Source organism: Mustela erminea, chromosome 20 (assembly GCF_009829155.1).
Source record: "Mustela erminea isolate mMusErm1 chromosome 20, mMusErm1.Pri, whole genome shotgun sequence".
NCBI lineage: Eukaryota > Metazoa > Chordata > Mammalia > Carnivora > Mustelidae > Mustela > Mustela erminea.
The window spans coordinates 5286240-5305425 of record NC_045633.1 but is presented as its reverse complement, the minus strand read 5'-3'; the positions used below and the strand labels follow the sequence as shown (position 1 = coordinate 5305425).

The following is a 19186-nucleotide window of genomic DNA, read 5'->3' as shown; positions in this document are numbered from 1 at the left end:
CACCAACTATGGAGCCTGGTATGGGGCTCGATCCGAGGACCCCAAGATCATTACCTGAGCTGAAGTCAAGAGTCAGATGCTCAGCTGACTGAACCACCCAGGTGGCCTCAAGTGAAGAGTTTTAAATTTCAGTTTTCAAGATACATAAAGCTAGTTTAAAGGAAATGTGGATACTTACAATATTTTAATGATGGGGCACCTGGGTGGCTCAGTCAGTTAAGCCTCTGACTCTTGACTTCAGCTCAGATTCTTGATCTCAGGGTTGTGAGTTCAAGCCCCACTTGGGATCCACGCTGGATATAGAGCCTACTTAAAAAAAAGAAAGAGAAAAAGAAAAAATTATTTTAATGGCTAGAGAAGTTATCTCAAAGTAGATCTTTGTTTTTTTATTATAGATTAAGTTACATAATGCAGTTTCTTAATTTCTCTTTTGCATGAACTTCTTTGTAATGAATAAAAGGAATTTTGAATTGATAAGGTTCTTTTTAATTTTTTTTTCCAGGAATCCACTTAAACAACAATCTAAACCACTTGAAATTTGGCTTGGATCATCGACTCTCTTCTCCTACACAGGCAGCAGCAAAGCAGGGGAAAACAGACTTACCCCCAACAAGAGCAGGAAACGACAAGATTGTTCTATTAGTGTGTAACCGAGCGTGCACTGGGCAGCAAGGGAAAAGGTAAAAACTGATTCACTAATAAGTACTGAAACTTTAAAAGTTCAGTATTTTCAAACATTTTAAGAAGTAAGGATGAAAAACCCTTACTTTTATTAATTTTTGATTCGGATATTTAGAAAGAATATATGTATTAGTTGACCTGATTTGAGGGCTTGGGAGGGGGAGAATATAAAATTAGGATGATAGAATCAGAATTAGAAAGGCTCTGCAAGCTCATCTAGTTGTTAAAGCCTTGGTTCGTGTGTTTATTTTTAGTTCAGGTTCCTCAAGGGGCCTGTAGGCCTAAATCCAGCTACTTTCTTAACAGCTTTTTTTTCTCTTTTAAAAAAATTCTTAACATATCTACTTGAATGGTACATGCATCTCAGTCTTATGTTCCAAACTGAACTGATTCTCTCTATAAATCTGGCCCTCCAGTATTTCCTGTCTCAGCAAATGGCAGCACTATTCATTTAGCTGCTTAAGTCAGAAAATCGGGAGTTGCAAATCTCTCTCAAACCTGTTTCCTGCTAAGAATTTATAGGAGTTTTAGACTATCTTTTAAGGCAACTCTACCACAGTAGTACTGTAACCTGAGTAATAACAAAATATGGATATGTTTCATGGACAAAGGGCTCTCTTTCTGCTGTTTGTCAGAATAGCATTTTATTAGTCTTTTAAAATGTTGCTTTGAAATAACTTCCTTATTTAATCATGGTTATTGTTAAGTACGAAACGTGTTGATTTGTGTATTTATGATATTCGTTAACAAATACTTCAGTGTTCACAGCGTGTTGGGCACTGTTCCAGCACTGGGGAAGGGGCAGTGAACGAGACAGACTGTGTTCTTGTGGAGCTTACATCCCAGTGAGGACAGACACGCTGTAAACTAGTAAACATAGGTCACTTCAGACGGTCTTCACCACTTAGAAGATATTAAAGCGGGCCGGGGTGGTAGAGTGTGCTGGTCGGGGGGCAGCCAGACCCCTCTGGAGAGGGGGACCGGGAGGTCCACCTGAGGAAGGAGCACGGAGCTGAGGGGACAGTGTGAGGGATGTGAGCGTCCAGAGAGAAGGCTCTGTGCGGAGAAGACGTGAGTACAGCAACCCTGAGACTGAGGGGAACTTGGCATGTTTAAGGGGCAGAAAGAGAGGCAGCTCAGTGTGTTGATATAAAATAAAGCACCTGTGGCGTCCCTTTTGTGATGCTCTTCTCTTGCAAGTGAAGACACGACCGTGTGAAAAACAGGAATGTCCAATTTACGTGTGCCTGTGATTTCTTTCACATCGCAGTGCTGTTTGTGGAGTACTGCTCTGCGCACACCAAGGCCGTTAGAAATGGCTTTTTTGATCTGAGTGCATCTCTTTCAGCCCAAGTCAGGGTTTATCTCTTGGCTCCTTCATTCATTCATTAAGCACTATGGATTTCTGGGCGTTGGCTCTTTGGGTCACTGTGATAAATAAATCACAGATCCTGCTGTCAGATTAACTGTCTACTGGTGGAGGCAGGAAGAGAGACAGTATTTGTAGCACGGTGGAGTTAGTGCTGTGGCCCAGATCAACAGTGTGCTTCCTAGAGAAGAATACCTCTACTAGGTCTAAGGAGGTGGCCTAGAAGAAGGGTGGAGGGGTGTTCCGGGGAGGGAATGGACTGCACAGAGAATGAGTAAGACACGCATAGGGCACGAATAGGTCTAGTGGCTAGGCTTGGGTGAGAGAGTCCCTGGGCCAGGGGTCCTCGGCCCCGGCTGCATATCAGAACCACCTGGGGGTTCCTCAGTAAATCTCTGTGCTCGGCCCCTGTACCAGAGTGATTACAGCAGAATCTTGGGGGCTTAATTAAAAAAAAAAAAAATCCCTGGGGGCTGCAGCATGGGCAGGGGCACATGGCTTCTACCATAGGCTGGAATCTGACTTTCAGGGTTGCTTGCTTGCCAGCAGCTTCCTTGTCAGACAACCAGGCTGCAGCCACGTGCGTGCTAGACCGACCATGTCCTCAACCGTCCCCTTTCCTCACCATATCCGTTAATCCTGTCCTCTGGCTATCTAGTACCCCTGAGAAGCCATTTTGGCACATGAACTGTTAAATTTCATTTAGAAACCTAAGCTTCTCTGCTGACTTTTTTATCCACTTATGGGAGTAACTGTTAAATTTCCTGTTTTATTTTGAAAACTGTCCTAAATCCAATAATATAGTCATTCCATTTTAAGAGACCATGAATGAAGAATTACGCATTAAAGGGATGCCATACTTTTAAGGTGATTGCAGTATTTATATGTGTTAGATTTGGACTGCCTTTTGTGCTGCACTTAGAGAAGACAATAGCTTGGGACCTTTTGCAGAAGGAAATCTTGGAGAAGATGAAGTATTTCCTGAGGCCCACGGTTTGTGTCCAGGTGAGTAAGCATTTTGACACTCCAGCATAGCATGCGTGTGTACCCGAGTGAAGAAACAGTCACTGCAGTGAAATTTGAATTTTGGACCTCTGCACTTAGGGAAGACCAGGTGCTGAGCTGGGATGTTGAGGAGCCTTGGTGGAAAGCTGTGTTCACATTTTCAAGACTAAGAATTTACCCCTCAGTTCCTGGCCACTGCAAGAATTTCTTTGAATTGCTAGCTATTTCTTTATAATATATATGTATCTAATAAAGTACATGGCCAGCTTTGAGAGATTTTGTAGAACAGCTATCTGTATATTTTCAAAATTAGGATTACTATATGAAGGTATCCCTGGAGGACTTACATTCAGTTAAGGTTCAGCCTAAAGCAACATATTACTTGTCTTACATAACATATTTGCTGTGTAAATTGCATTTAGGTACATCATCTTTAAAGTGGGTAAGAGTGGCTCAAGAGCCTAACAATAGCAGAGAGAAGCATTTTGCAAAACCGTTTGTTGTCCATCTAATCTGTTTTGGAAATGCCACTGTGACGCACATGCCCTTGAAGAGCAGTTCAGCCCCATTTTCCTTTATTGTTTGATGCAGGTGTGTCCATTCAGTTTGCGTGTTGTCAGTGTTGTGGGGATAACATACTTGTTGCCCCAGGAGGAGCAGCCGCTGTGCCACCCAACAGTAGAAAGGTAAAAATCAGTCACCGTGTAGAATTTTGTTAATGCTCCGATGTAATTTCTAGTGATGTCTGGTATAATTTCTATCTCAGTGTGGTAGGCTCTTTAGGCTTGTTTAGAAATTAAGTCTACTTCTTTTACTTTTCATTCATACTTGAGTATGATATATATGATCTTTTTTGAGATCAGAGAAGCCTGGAGTAGTCCTGTCAGGAAATCAAATTATTGTATGTCCCAGGACTACAGCTAAATTACACTTTAATATTCATTCAGGATGGAATTTATCCAAACTAGAATTATCATCATGCCACTCTCCTGGAAATCTTAAATAGCCTAAAAGATAAAGTCCGACTTCCACGGTGTATGAAGGTCTACACAGTTTGAACCCTGCTACTTCCCACTTGTCAGGCCCCGCCCTCCTCCTCCTCCCGTCTTAGACTTGCAGCAGTATCAGAGCACGAGGATTGCTGGAACGTGTGGCACAGCTTCGTGTGTGCCTTTGCATGTGTGGTGCCCTCTGTTGATCGTTCCTTTCCTCTGAGCCTTCTTTCTGTCCCTCTTCTCCCTCAGTAGACTTTGTCACTTCATTCTGCTACCTCTGTGCTTGTTTACGGGGGAGGAGGAGAGATGCAGGAGCAGACTTTGTTTCCAGAGGAACTGTTATCTGGTCTCTATCTGGGGTGGTGAGAAATGAGACAAAAAATTAGAAAGGTTATAAAGAATATCTAAAAGTGATTGCGGACAGCCTTATAACATGAGACTAATTTCTTCCGATCTCTTTATTTCTATACTGGACTTTTTTTTAAAAGATTTTTAAAAATTTATTTATTTGACAGAGAGATCACAAGTAGGCAGAGAGGCAGACAGAGAGGGGGTAAGCAGGCTCCTTGCTGAGCAGAGAGTCCGATGTAGGGCTTGATCCCACGACCCTGAGATCATGACCTGAGCCGAAGGCAGAGGCTTAACCCACCGAGCCACCCAGGCACCCCTATACTGGACAGTTTAATTTAAGGATTTTTTCAGTCCAATTGTAACCTAGTTATTCTAGATACGAGGTCATAATGGTCTCACTAGAAACTTTTTCTGATAAGGAACGAGGATGAAGATTTTCAGTAATCGCAATTTATGATATCAAATTTCAAATAGGACATAATCACATAAGTAAAATCATTTCTTTAGAACACAATATGTGACTTCCATCTCCGTGCTCTAGGGCATTAAAATCTTGTGGACCAGGTGGCACCGCTCATGTGAAGTTAGTGGTAGAATGGGACAAGGAAACAAAAGATTTGTGAGTATTTTTTTTTTTTTTTACCTAGTGCTTACAGAATCATTGTTTGAATGATCATTTTAATAGCATCCCTTTGGTCTTTCAGATTAGCTAAAACAAATCCCTCTTTAAGTATCCAAGTGGACTAATCCTTTATCTAATAAAGGACTAATCCTTTATTTAACCAGTTGTCTGGATCTCAGAAACCTCAGAGTATTTGTTGGATGCTGATCAGACAGAACTAGTTATTCATTACTCTACAGGGCTAATTACTTTTTAAAAAACTTTTAGAGAGAGCATGCTCAAGGAGGGGTGGGGGAGGGGAGGAGAGGGAGAGAGAAAGAGAGAATCTTAATCCACACTGGGCAAGGAGCCTAACTCCGGGCTTAATCCCACAACCCAGAGATCATGACCTGAGCTGAAATCAAGAGTGGTATGCTTAACTGACTGCGCCACCCAGTTGCCCCTTTAATTTTTACTGTAGGCCCATTAACTCTTGTAAATTATACCAAATGCCCTTAGATACACAGGATAAGAATATATGAATTAATAGTTCATGGCCACTCCCATGAAAACCAACTTCCAAATTATTTCTTGAAAATATCTTTATAGATACAGAACTTTTCAAGCATATTTTGAAACATAGAGAAGTTGGATGACCAGTTGGGTAACCTGTTTGCTTTCATTACCCATTGGTTCTTTTTGGTTATAAATCTATAGTCACATTGTGAAGCTGCAGTTTTGAGGTCAGTTTTGCAGTACATTCTCTAATAATTAACCACCCCCTCCCTCATTGCAGCCTGTTTGTAAATACTGAAGATGAATATATTCCTGATGCAGAAAGCGTCCGTCTGCAGAGGGAGCGTCATCATCAGCCTCAGACTTGCACTTTATCCCAGTGTTTCCAGCTCTACACCAAAGAGGAGCGGGTAAGCACCTGGCAGTGCTTCTTGGGTGGGGAGGGGGCGGGGGTGATAGGGCAGGATGACACGAGAGAAGCAGATGATGCCCCAGAATAGTCCCCGGCATTCTGCACTCATGTAAGTTTTGCACACTTGTTGGGTATCTAAGTGCTGTCTCTTTTAGGACTTCAACAAAAAGGAGTTTAGATTACTAGAAATTTTTGACTGATTGAAATGCTCTAAAAGTGAACCTGCATAGTTAATATTTTCCCCTTTTAACAATAATGCATTTTTTTGTTTCGGTTTAGAGATTTTGTCTATTTATTCTTAAGACTTTATTGAGAGTGAGAGAGAGTATGCACGAGAGAGAGCGAGCACAAGTGGGTGGGGGGCAGAGGCACAGGGAGAAGCAGATGCTCCACTGAGCAGGGAGCCCAACGCAGGGCTCAATCCCAGGACCATGGGATCATGACCTGAGGCGAAGGCAGACATTTAACCAACTGAGCCACCCAGGTGCCCCTCGATTCAGAGATTTTAAATCATTTGCCCTAGTAACCAGAATAGTGATTCTTAATCTTCTGGTGCTAAGAACATAGGTGCTAGAACCTATTTAAATTTAAACTAAATTAATGAAAATGAAGTAAAATTAAAAATTCAGTTCCTTAGCTGCAGTGGGTATACACGGAAAGTTCTATCAAACAGCATGCTTTGGACCGCTCAACATAGTGCTTGGCAGATAGAGGGGACTCAGTAAATATTTGATTGGAAGAGTGGACAGATACATGGATTAATAAGTCTGTGGATGGGGCCAACACCTGTGTGGTTTAAAACTCTTAAGGTTTATGCACCTTGACTGGAGTAATTGGCGGTCATCTAATCTTGAATTGATGTTTAGGATCATAATTTTGACTAATTGTTACTGCTCACTCTTGTATGTAGTGAATCGTGAAATTTCAGGGTCAGAGGGGACTAAAACTCCTTTATTCTAAAGGTTGAGTTCTTCTACCTAATTGCAAATAGGTGATTGTCCAGCTACTGTTTCAATACCTTAGTTATGAGGCATTAGTCTCCTCTCAAGAGACATACCATTTCCTCTCTAGACGTCTCTGGTGGTCATGGAGGCTGCCCTGAAATGAGCCCCAGGTTACTGCAGCCAACAGGCGTTCTCTCTCCTGAGTTTGTTAAGGATATTTGAGGACAAGTCTTACTATTCTTCCACTTGTCTATCCTTTAAATATTTGAGAATACTTCTAATATTCTCGCAGAGTCTTTTTCCCCCAAGCTGTTCATAGCTAGTTCCTTTAATAATAGTTTTTTTTATAAGACCTATTTTTTTCTTTTTCAGTGTAGGGCCTAATTATAAAATAGTTAGTTGGCTTTATTTTTTTAATTAAAAAAAATTGTTCAGATTTTACATATTTATTTGAGAGAGAGAACACAGCAGGAAGGAGAAGAGAGGGAGAAGCAGAACCCCCGCTGTGCAGGGAGCCTGGTGTGGGGTTTGATCCCAGCATCTGGGGATCATGACCTGAGTTGAAGGCAGATGCTAAGCTGAGCCACCCAGTCGCTCCAGTTAGTTGGCTTTAAAGTGGGTTAATAGTAGACTCTTGTTTGGAACTTTGTCCTATTTGGGGTTTTTTTCCCCCCCTCTTTAATTTTGGAGATGTTTGAGAATGCACAGAGTTTAAAACTGATCAGATCTTCTAGATGACAACATTGGTATTCCACAGAACATCTTACTGATCTAGAAGGATGAGTTCAAGCTGGCAAGATACATTTGAGTAGAGATTCATTCATTCAGTAAATGTTTACTGAGTACATACTATGTGTTAGGGTGCTACGCATGGTACTGGGGATATAATAGGGACCAGGCCAGGTGGTGTTTCTGACTTTGGGCTGTTGATAGTCTAGTGGGGATAAATAAGTAAATCAAGGAAGCAACTGGATGTGGTTGAGAAACAGGAATGAGGCCAGTGTGGCTGGAACACAGGCCTGAGGAAGAGAGTTGTGGGAATCTGTCCTAGCATAACCTAGCTAGCATCTGTATATCCGTAGCATCTATAAGCAGTGCCTGGCACAGAGAAAGCATTTGGTAAGTACATAAGAATGAATGAATAAATGAGTATAACTGGGGCAGTTCAGCTATCGGGTCCAAAAATAACAGTACAGGTACAGAGCAGGAGACAAGGAGACTTAGCAGCAGGCCATGAGGTGGTAACTTTGGGTGTAGTTGTCTGGAAGCTCAGTATTGATTCTCAGTGTCACATGTCAGTCGCAGTCAGCTGCCTTAAGGATACTTTATTTTTTAATTTTTTTAAAGATTTTATTTATTTATTTGACAGATAGAGACACAGTGAGAGAGGGAACACAAGCAAGGAGAGTGGGAGTGGGAGAAGCAGGCCTCCTGCCGAGCAGGGAGCCGGATGTGGGGCCCAGTTTCCGGATCCTGGGATCATGACCTGAGCCAAAGGCAGATGCCTAACGACTGAGCCACCCAGGCGCCCCACGGATACTTTTAAACCCGTGCTCAGAACTCAGATGGTGATAGCGCTGCTCTTTTCATTACCTTAAATGTTCATGGTTAAAAGAGTGATGAACCGGGGCATGAGCGAGCAGCTAGGAGATGGTCCATCTGGAAACTATGATGTGCTGAATATCTTTTGACAGAGGCAGACTTAAGTGGGGACCTGATAGTTATTTTTAGGCACTTCAAGGACTGTCTGTGGATGAGGGATTGGATTGAATTCTATCTAAAAAGCAGAACTTACAGATTGGAAACACAAGGGAGAATGTATTTGTCTTAATATGAGAAATAGCTCTCTGACCATCTGAAAACGAAACAGCTGCCTGCTGAGATGGCTGGCCTTCGTTTGCTGAGCAGAGTTAGCTGGACCAGCGGTGCTCCGAATACAATCTGCAGGGCCAGGAGCTCTTTGTAGCAGTTTGCAAGAAGAAAAGTGCAGAAATCAGAGACATTTTAGAAAATGTCATAGCTGTTAGACATTGTTAGGACATTCTTACTGTATCTTATGTAACTATCTATATTAGAAGTTAACAAATAAACAACAGCTTGTCCCTTTTCCACAAGGCCTGGGCTGGATGCCCACATTTGGAGACTATTACTGTCACAGAGAGGTGCAGACTTACCGGATGACAGTGTAGGTCCCTGCAAGTCTAAGTGTCTGAGCCACTTCCATCCACCCAGATTTCTATTTCTCCCCCTGTTTCCTACAAACATGATTGGGTCTCCCTATCATGAGAAAAAAAAAAAAAACGTGCCCTCAATTCTGTTTCCCTTTCCAGTGCCCGGGCCTGCCTTTCTGCTCCTCCTTTCTGCTTCGTTACCCTTTAGTGGTTTCAGCTCTTTCCTTCCTGCATCTGACTGCGCTGCTGACACTGTCCTCTCAAACTCTTGGTGGCCCCTGGTTCGCCCAGTTCTGCGGCCTTTGTCCCATCCCTATCCGATCTCTCCAGGATCTTGCCATTGTCTCTCCTTGGCGTGCATAAACAAAAACGCTTCCGGTTTGCTTATTTTTCTGACTACACATCCTCAGGCTCTGGTGGTTTCTCAGCTTTAGTATTTCGTTTAAAAAGAGGCATTTCCCCAAGATTCTGTTCTTGACATCTGTCTGTTCCATCTCGGCGGGCTCTCTCATCCATACCGTGGTGTCCTTGCCTCATCACCCTCATGGCCCTCAATCTCATGCACCTTCTGAACTCGGGAGGGGATTGAAGTCTCTCACCAGACGTGCGGCATGGGCCCCTCTAACTGAATGTGTCCGCATCCCGCAAGCCTCACCTGGAGAGATGACACACGTGCACTTGAAGCCCCAGAAAGACCTTGTTGCTATCAGGAGGTGGGGGCGTTCTTCAGAGCTTTTCAGTGTTTGGGGGGAGGGAGCGGTTAGGAGACTTGCAGAGGTCCAGGTAAGAGCAGGGGTGAGGATCTGGAATTAAGGCCATCTCCGTGGGAATGGAGTAGAGGAGGCAGGTGTGAGCTGTGGCGGGGACAATTACTTCAGATAGATGTGGAACCAGAGGAAGAGCAAAGGGTTTGAAGGCTTGCGATACCCACCTCAACCCCTGCCGCGGGTACTGACTTTGGTGGGTGGTAGTGGTGGTTGCTGAGGTAGGACATAGAGGGGGAGGAAGTGTGTTGGTGGAAAGGCAACAGGTTGAGTTTGGGAGTTTGTGGAATTTGAGGTTCTTCTGTGACATTGAACGTCCTCGGTGGAATACTTACCTGTTTGGTCATCCCTTTTGGAGAGATAACGTATTCAGCAAATCTTCGGGGGCCAGCTCTGGCCAGGTGCCTCTTGGGATTGTGCTTTTCCATTGACTCCCCATCATATGTGGTTTCCAGTGAGATTCTGAATCACGCCATGCCCTGACCAGGAAGGGAGTGCCGCGGTCTCCTCTAGAAAGTCTCGCGTTAAGTGGTGCTTAACGGAAGTCGTTTTGTGCTGCTTGTTTCAGCTCGCCCCAGATGATGCCTGGCGTTGCCCGCACTGTAAGCAGCTGCAGCAGGGGAGCATTACGTTAAGCCTCTGGACTCTGCCCGATGTGCTTATTATACATCTCAAGAGATTTCGACAGGTAGGTAAATCCTCTGTCCTAGTGAGAAAAGCTGTGATGGCGTTTCTTACAGTGGGCTGCAGGGGGATTCTTCAGGTGTCCCTTTTTGATGTAGTGTGTCTGTCCGTGGTGTTACACATCTGCCCCCTGTTTCTTTTTACCACAGTTGCTCCTTACCCAAAGCAAAATTGGAGCATCCTGTAACCCTTTAATTTCTAAACATTTTAGTTCATACTGCAGATATTTTACTTTGTTTTTGAGGACTTGCTTTTGATTTGTGAATGTTGTATTTTAAATTTGGTAAGTGTACTTTGGGATTGGAAAAATAAAAGTAGAGCTCCTTTCTGGGGTGGGTAGAATTCTCTTTGCACCAATAATGGGTGTCATCCTGCTCCCCGGGAGCTGTTATATAGTGGGGAAGATGAGTCATAAATATGTATAAAGAAAAGCTGCTTTGAGCTGAATTACTCTGAGTCATTTTTTCAAAAAAAAAAGGCTATTTCCCGAGGCCCCCGTTGTAGGAGAGGTAAAGAGGAAGTAAATGTTTACGAAGTGCCTGAGGCCTAGCTTTAAGGTTTGTATCTTAAAGATTAGGAGGAGGCATCTCCCTGGTGAGGTGGCAACAGGGCTGTGGGCGCACCGGGGCAGAGGGAGCAGTGTGCGCCGAGCCCTAGGCACGGATAGCACGTGCCAGAGACTGAAAGCAGGCCAGTTTGGCTGGAGCTCCAGAGGGTGGGGGAAGCTGTGAGTTGAGGTCAAAGTGGTGTGCAGGAACTGGCCAAGCAGACCCTTGGCAGACAGAGTGGGATTCTGATAAAGGGTTATAACCAGAGAAGCAATATGACCAAACTGGTGATTTGAAGAGACCATTCTGGCTGCCATGAGGAGAATGTGAGGCTGTACCCGAGAAGCTAGGGAAATCTGAAAGGAGCCGTGGCAACTGCCCAGGGGAGGGATGCTGCTATGGAGCAGTGGCAATGGAGATAAGAGCGGAATAGAATCAGATGTTGAGGACTTGCTGATGAAGTGGAGGTGTCTGGGGTGACATGCACAGTATCCCTAGGGCTGGGCTTTCACTCAGAGGTTTGGGGTTTGGCTCCTATCATAGTAAGGAATGTCCCAACTGCATGCTTCCATTGGGATCCACAGGTAGAAAGCTGGTGATGTTCAGAGCCCAGACTTCTCTGGCCCCTTACACACACACACACACACACACACACTTCCTTCGCTTTTTCTTTAGAAGACCTGTCCTCACACTACCCACACCTCAGACTCAAAACTGCAGTGTTGCTTTTGACTTCTTTCTTGGCCCTCCCCTATAGAAGTCACCTCTTGAGCTTGGCTGAGCCTCCGCATGGTCTCCTGAGTGTGTCCTCTTCTCCCCATTCGTGCTGTCAGCCTGTCCTGCAGACCTGTGAGACTGCCCAGCTGGTTGCAGTCACATTGTCTTCTACTTGATTTCCTAACCTAAGCTGCTCCTTCATGTCACATCCTGTGCACTGCTCACACAGCTCTGATGATGACCCTCCTCCCTCAAGCCTCAGTGCTTGACTGCAGAACAAGGTCCAGATTCTTTAGTCTGACCTTCCTGACCATCTAGGGCACATCCTGCCTTTCTCTTATGAACATTTTCCTTCTCTTAATAGATCCTTGGTTCCTTGGGGTGGGCGTTAGCCGTGGCTGATTAATTTCTTAAAGCTCCCATAGATGGGAAACATTCAGAAAACAGTCATTGAGCTAATGGTTGGATTTCAGAGGATTTCCCAGTGGCCTCAATAGAAAGTACAGATTACCCAAGATTATCACCTACATGAATATATGAAGTCCCTGTTAGGCAGTAACGTGCTTGTTGGGGGAGGTGGGGAGGAAAAGGGCATACTGCTTATCCAGCGCTCTTCTGTGCCGGCATTGTGCGTCCTCTCTCACGTAATGATCCCTCCGTTCCTTGTTCATGCCTCTGTGACAGAGGTAGCAGGGTGAACTGCCTGATAATGTCATTCTGTAAGTCAAAAACCTAAAAACCCTGTATCAGATAAGGAAATGGAGACTCAGGGTTCATGACCCCTTATACATAGGTCATGGCTTATTCTACTTTTAGTGGTATTACAACCTGTTTCTCCAGGTAGTTCACACTGTTAGTGAGTTTCCCTCTTTTGCATGTACCTTGGGAAACATCAGACAGCTAACTCAAACCGCTCTGGCTGATGGGGTCCACATTCCACACAAAACTGGTCGCCCATCTACTTGCATGAAAATATCATCAGAACTTGTTTTTCTTCTTGCAACAGGAAGGAGACAGGCGTGTGAAACTTCAGAACATGGTCAAGTTCCCCTTGACTGGCCTGGATATGACACCTCATGTGGTTAAGAGAAGTCAGAGCAGCTGGAGTTTGCCATCCCATTGGTCTCCATGGAGACGGCCCTATGGACTCGGGAGGGACCCTGAGGACTACGTCTATGACCTGTATGCTGTGTGCAATCATCATGGCACCATGCAAGGGGGGCACTACACAGGTCTGCAGTGCGAGAGGCCGGGTGTCTGTGCTGACCCTTCCTTTAGACAGCTTTTGCTTTTGACAGGGTTACTTTTGCTTTAGGACCTCCCTTTCTCTTCCAGTAGACAGTGTGCCAACTTTGAGGGCATTTTCATCCTCTGGATCTCTATCCAAGAGCAAATAAATGAAAATTCTTCCTTTTCCTGAGTTGGATCCTCCAGTAATTGTCTGACCTGACTGGGGAGCGGTGCGTGCAGACAGCACTGTCTGGGCCACCAAGGGCTCACTGTGGTTACCTCCCCTGCACTCCACAGTTAAGGTTTCACTCCGTCTCCTTGAAATTCTAGCTTCTTGCTTATTTGGAGTGATTATATGAACCAGCTTCATAGAGTCTTTAAAGTGATGTGGAAGAGTTTTTTTTTGTTTCAAGGCTAAATTTATTCTTCATTTTTTAAAAGTGACTTTGTTTATTATCTGAAATTTATAGAGAGAGGGAGAGAAAGAACATTATCATCATCCATGGGCTCATCACTCAAAAATAACCGTTGGTAACATTTTTAAAAGTAGTGATGAATGTACCTATCAAAATTGACCATTTGAGCCATGTTTGAAGTGTGCAGCTCATTGGCATTAAGTACATTTACGTTGTTGTGTGGCCCTCACCACCACCCGTCTCCAGACATTTTCTTCTTTCCAAGCGGAAACATTAAACAGCAGCTCTCCTCTGCCTTCTTCCCCCATCTCCTGGCTACCACCAGTCTTCTTGTCTCTCTGAATCGGATTACTCCCGGAACCTTCTCTAAGTGGAACCATACAGTAGTTGTCCTTTTGTGTCCAGCTTAGTTCATGCCGCATAATGTCTGTAAGATTCACCCGTGTCCTAAATGTGTCGGAATCTCTCCTTCCTTCGAAGGCTGAATGATAGTGCCCCTTGTATGTAGGTAATATTTCTTGCAGTGTTTTTCTGTAAGTTTTGGCCATTATTTTACACTGTCGTGATTGTACTGGTAGGTTCTATTTAGGTAAACATTCATGGACCACATCCTACATAGCTTGCCATGGGCTCACAGCAGAGACGCATCAGAAACGAGCAGGCCTTAATTCTGTCTTCCAGGAGCATAATCGGATAGAGGGATATAGGGCCGGATGATATGTAAGATCAGTAATGTGTCGTAGATTCTGTGGTGGAAATGTGCATAGCGGGCGCAGCAGCGGGCCAGGAGAATGTGGTCAGAGTGCTGGAGGCACAGGAGAAGCTGTGGGGATAGTAACCTGCTGTCGGTAGAGAATGTGTGTTCCATTGATAATGTTGTTTCTCAAGAAAATGCACTTTTTTTTTTTAAAAAGATTTTTATTTATTTATTTGATAGACAGAGAGAGATCACAAGTAGGCAGAGAGGCAGGCAGAGAGAGAGGGGGAAGCAGGCTCCCCGCCGAGCAGAGAGCCCGATGTGGGGCTCGATCCCAGGACCCTGAGATCACGACCCGAGCTGAAGGCAGAGGCTTAAACCACTGAGCCACCCAGGCGCCCCGAAAATGCACTTTCTAGCAAGAAATTGTTGAGAAAAAGTAAGACAGACCTGGATTTTATCCTGTTTTGTTCCCTATATAGAGTGGGCTTTGGAAAATACCTGAAAACCCACAGGTACTTTGGAGGTCCTGTAGTTTAGAGACAGGAACATGGGCTAGAAGCTAGACACCTCTTCCACGTTCTGTGACTTATGGCAGGTGACCTCACATGAACTTGGTGCCCATGCCAGTGAGCTAGAAGGGTGCAGGCCTGCTTCTCAGGACCTGTTGTTACCTAGGAAGAGCTTAGGCACTTTCTGCATTAATTCCCCTTTGTGATGCCTAGGTCATACCACTGCTTTTCTGATTGATATATAAAAGTTTACGGTTTTTTAGAGAACATTTTAAGTGCCTTAGTGTTGAATTCCAGATAACATGTTTTTAATTGGAATTTTATTTTGCACAAGTTCTAGTTATAATCACATAGTATATGTATGGCCAACTCATGTATGAATTCTAGATCAGACTTCCTTGATGAAGAACCTGCCTTTTTTCTTTTTTAAAATTTCCAATTTTTCATGAAACAGCCTTTGTAAAAATACAGTAAGAATATGGCAGCGTCAGATTGCTATTTAATGCTAATCTCAGTTTGCGTGCTTACCTTGTTGTGGACGGAGACCAATCTATGAACCACAATTTGAGTAGCACTTGTCTAGAGAACAGTTGAGAAGCTAGTGCCAGGAAGAAAAGCAAGCAGAATGATTTTGTAAATACACTGAAACCATTAGTGATTTGCCTTGCTGCCTTAGTTGCCTTGCTGTGACTGAGAACAGACCACCCTGAAGAGAAACACTGTGGCGTAAGTGCTGGGCTGCTCTGTAACCGTGTCTTGGGTGTGTGTCCCACTCTAGACGAGCAGCTGCCTCGCCAGCTGGGTCATTTCTATAGCAAGTCTGACCTGACACCACTGGCCAGTTGCTGTTTTATCAGCTCCTGTGCTGCCTCTCTCTCCACTTCTCGTTCTAGGAGTTCATAGCTATCCATGACTTCCCTCCCCACAATCAAAGATTCTTATTCGGCTCTTTTCGGGGATCTGTCCAGTGTAGCCCCTCCTCACCTGGGTCCCTTTCATTTCTTAAGGTCCCATACTGACAAACGTGGCTTTTGCCTACAAGGGAGTCACTCTGGCGCCACTGGAGCTTGAACTCCAGGGCTCTAGGACACCACATGTCCTGCTCCTGGAGTGTTCAGTGAAATATTCTAGCACTCATTCATTCTCACTCCAATAAATGGGTATTTGTAGAAAGAGTGATAAGAATGTATCCCTCTGGATCAAGCTTATTACACCCCTTGATATATCCTTTTAAGATCACATAGCTTCATGAACACTAAGTTCTTGTCTGCTTTTGTTGGTACTTGAATGGTCATTATTTCTATCTCAGGCTTAGAATTTGAACTGGAGAGAAACGTGCATGCATTTATGAGCTCAAATGTTCTTAGTTTGCCAGGGGATTTCTGGGTCTTTGTCTGTGCTACCCCTGAGGGAGGGAGGGTGGGGTGCTTTAAGTGTAAGCTCAGGGACTAGATTCATCTGTTGTGAGCTGGGCCCTGCCCTTCACCAGCTGCTTGACCTTGGGCAGACTGGTTAATCTTTTTGAGCTTCTGTAAAATGGGAATAATAATAGAACAAATCTCATAAGATTAGCTGAGAAATTTGGCACATAATAAGTGCTAAACAAATATTAGCTGCTGGTAGTTATTAGTATCCTTATTTCTAGTTCTGTTTTCTATCTCTAATAAACATGAAAATGTGATAACATGCTTATATCAGGGTTTCCCAGCCTTAGCACTCTTGATAGTTTGGCTGGATAATTCTTGCGGCGGTGACTGTCCTGGGCATTGTAGAATGTTGAGCAGGATAACCAGTCACCCACTCAATGCCAGTAGCACCATGGCCTCTAGTGTGACAGTCAAAAATGTCTCCATTCATTGCCAGATGTCCCTAGGGGAGCAGAATTGTCCCAGGTTGAGACCCACTGGTTTAAATAAATGAGTATATTGTGTTTTCTAAGATTAAAGAGAGTTTTGTCCATCTGGAATAGTTTAGAATTCCCTGAAACATTCTGCTTGAGTGTGATAGACCATTTGAATTTTTTTTTTTTAAACCGTATTACATGCAGCCTTAAAAAGCTCTTGAATTAATGATGCGAGCCAAAACACAAGTGTCCTTTGGCAGAGTGGAGTGGCTAGCGCCCTCCTCCCCGGGTACTGATGACAGGCTCTTTTTTGGCAGCGTACTGTAAGAACTCTGTGGACGGCCTGTGGTACTGCTTTGATGACAGCGACGTGCAGCAGCTGTCGGAAGATGAGGTCTGCACACAGACTGCATACATCCTTTTCTACCAGAGGCGAACGGCTATTCCGTCATGGTCGGCCAACAGCTCGGTGGCAGGTAAGGCCGACTTCTTCTTCGGCAGGTTTTTCTAGAACAGAAGATGGTCATGAATGGTCCAGAGAACTCCACAGGGTCTCAGGACTCCGTGGGGCTGGTCAGAGAAATCGTCACGTTTACACTTAATCCAGAAACCAAAATGATTGTGGTCAAGAAAACAGGGATGCAACGTGTGAACCAGCAGAGTTCACATGGAAGCAGGTAGAACGTGTCTCAAAGTGAGCTCACCATGTTTGCTTGTGGTGTGAGCGAATGAATAAATGAATGGACGGATGAATGGAAAAGCAGTATGGCCTGCTATTCTAAAAGAGAGAATGAGTCTTGGCTCTGCCATGTTTCGGTTGAATCATCATCTTGGAGCACATCCCATTTAAGCCACATATTTAATCACCTGTAATCTGGGAATACTAATAATACCTGCCTTATGGGGTCATTGTGTAGAAAAGGTAAAGTGCCATTAGAAATAGTTATTTTTCCCTGTGAGGTTGGCCTGTTCTGTTAGAAGGGTTGAAGGCTATAGTCCTATTCTGAGTTTAGCTGGATGGGATCTGGTCTGGATACAGCCACACCGTCCAAACAAGATGATGCATGCTTCTTAAGGCAGAGTTTAAGAGACTGTGGCTGAGGACGGGGACATGGTAACCTGGGATCACGTTAGGGAGTATTAGCCCCAGACTGAAGCTTGCGAGAGGTCAGTTCGAAGCCTCTGGAAGGGGGCACAGCTGAAGCAGCGTGAGCCCCTGCTGGAGTCAAGCCTCACTCGGTACACCCGCCTCTCTGTAGCACTCACTCCATGAAGAGAGTGGGAACTCCAGTGCTCTAGTGCTTTCCCCCAGCGCTTTCCACAGCCCGAGATATGCTTGGAAATTACATCCTCTTGAAGTCTATCAAAGACATGTTCTCAATTTCAAGAGCAGTATCTGGTGCTCTGGAGTATATTTTAGGGCATCCCTGGAATGGACAGTAAGAGACTGACACACAGCCTGGGTATGTGCGTATGAGTGTGTGTTTGTGTATTAACATCGTGAAAATGACTTAACTATTCCACAAAGCAGTGAGGCTAAGTAGGTAACGGAGCATGCCACTTTTATTTGCTCTGTGTGGGAATTTTTTCCGTGTGCTTAGAACAGTGCCCGGCAGTAGGTGCTTAATAAATATTTGTAGAGTGAGTATGAATGATTCCATTGCCAGCACTTAAGGCCTGCACTTTGCATTATGAGGTGTCCATGCCTACACTTCCATTTCACCACTATAAACATGTGCGAGTCTGCCCTCCTTCTCATCTTAATGGAATAGGCAAGCAGCCTGGGCGCGGCCACCTTCCAGCTCCGGAGCCGCACTTCTGTGCAGGTGTGCCCCGAGCCGCCAGCCCAGGATTCTCACCTGACCTCAGTGCCCGCTTCCTTTACTGCAGGCTCCACAAGTTCTTCCTTGTGCGAACATTGGGTGAGCCGACTCCCGGGGAGCAAGCAAGCCAGTGTGACCTCTGCAGCTTCCTCCAGACGTACCTCCCTGGCCTCGTTGTCCGAGTCGGTGGAGATGGCTGGGGAGAGGAGTGAAGATGATGGTGGGTATGGGTTCTGTGACACTTCTCTGACACACAGACACGCACAGGGTACCTCATGCTTAGGAACCAAGGCCCAAGAAGACTGGGAGAAGGTAAAAGGGCTGTGTAGCTGTAGGTTACAGTCCTAAGTGCCGTTTTCTATAAACCTGGTCATTCGCTTTTCCTCTAACCTTTAGGATGGCTTTCTTCTCCCACTTCATTATTTTCCACTTCTAAGGTCCAGCGTGGAGGCTGGAGCTTTAACTCTGTACAATAATATATACATTTGTTTCAAAGTGCTTTTCAGAGTCCTTAAAATAAGGTGTAAGGGGATTCTGCAAAGTGGTGATTTGCCCCGGGCCTCCTGGCAAGGAGGAGTCACGGGGCTGGCTCCCGTGAGGGCTACCCGACCCTTGACTTCTCCCCTTTCTCCCTCCGTTTCCTTTAGAGGAATTTATGACATGTTCTTTTAAGTATAGAAGCATCTAGAGCAAAAACTCTTGCCTTTGTATAAAGGTAGTTTTCAAGAATTCTGAAGATGGTCACAATACAAAAACTTGGGAAATACAATACAAATGGACCTCCCCCCTTTTTTTAAACCTTCACTGACTGCTTGAGTAATGGCAGCAGAACCCTCAGTTCTGACAGGAACCCCAGGTGGTACGGGAAGGTGTCAGGCAGCCCAGGCACTGAGGCTGGGAGGAGGTG

The 19186-nt window shown here is 44.7% G+C and overlaps 1 protein-coding gene across 9 annotated transcripts in view; it reads left to right on the top strand.

Annotated features, from left to right (window-relative positions):
- Positions 1 to 19186, top strand: part of USP31 (ubiquitin specific peptidase 31) — a 215837-nt gene that overhangs the window by 62962 nt on the left and 133689 nt on the right. For all 9 annotated transcript variants that reach the window (XM_032328545.1, XM_032328544.1, XM_032328543.1 and 6 more), the window contains exons 7-15: positions 503 to 680; positions 2944 to 3055; positions 3647 to 3741; positions 4943 to 5020; positions 5799 to 5928; positions 10378 to 10497; positions 12765 to 12990; positions 16774 to 16932; positions 18347 to 18499. In XM_032328545.1, the coding sequence (XP_032184436.1) occupies positions 503 to 680; positions 2944 to 3055; positions 3647 to 3741; positions 4943 to 5020; positions 5799 to 5928; positions 10378 to 10497; positions 12765 to 12990; positions 16774 to 16932; positions 18347 to 18499 (1251 nt within the window). The remainder of the gene's footprint in view (positions 1 to 502; positions 681 to 2943; positions 3056 to 3646; positions 3742 to 4942; positions 5021 to 5798; positions 5929 to 10377; positions 10498 to 12764; positions 12991 to 16773; positions 16933 to 18346; positions 18500 to 19186) is intronic.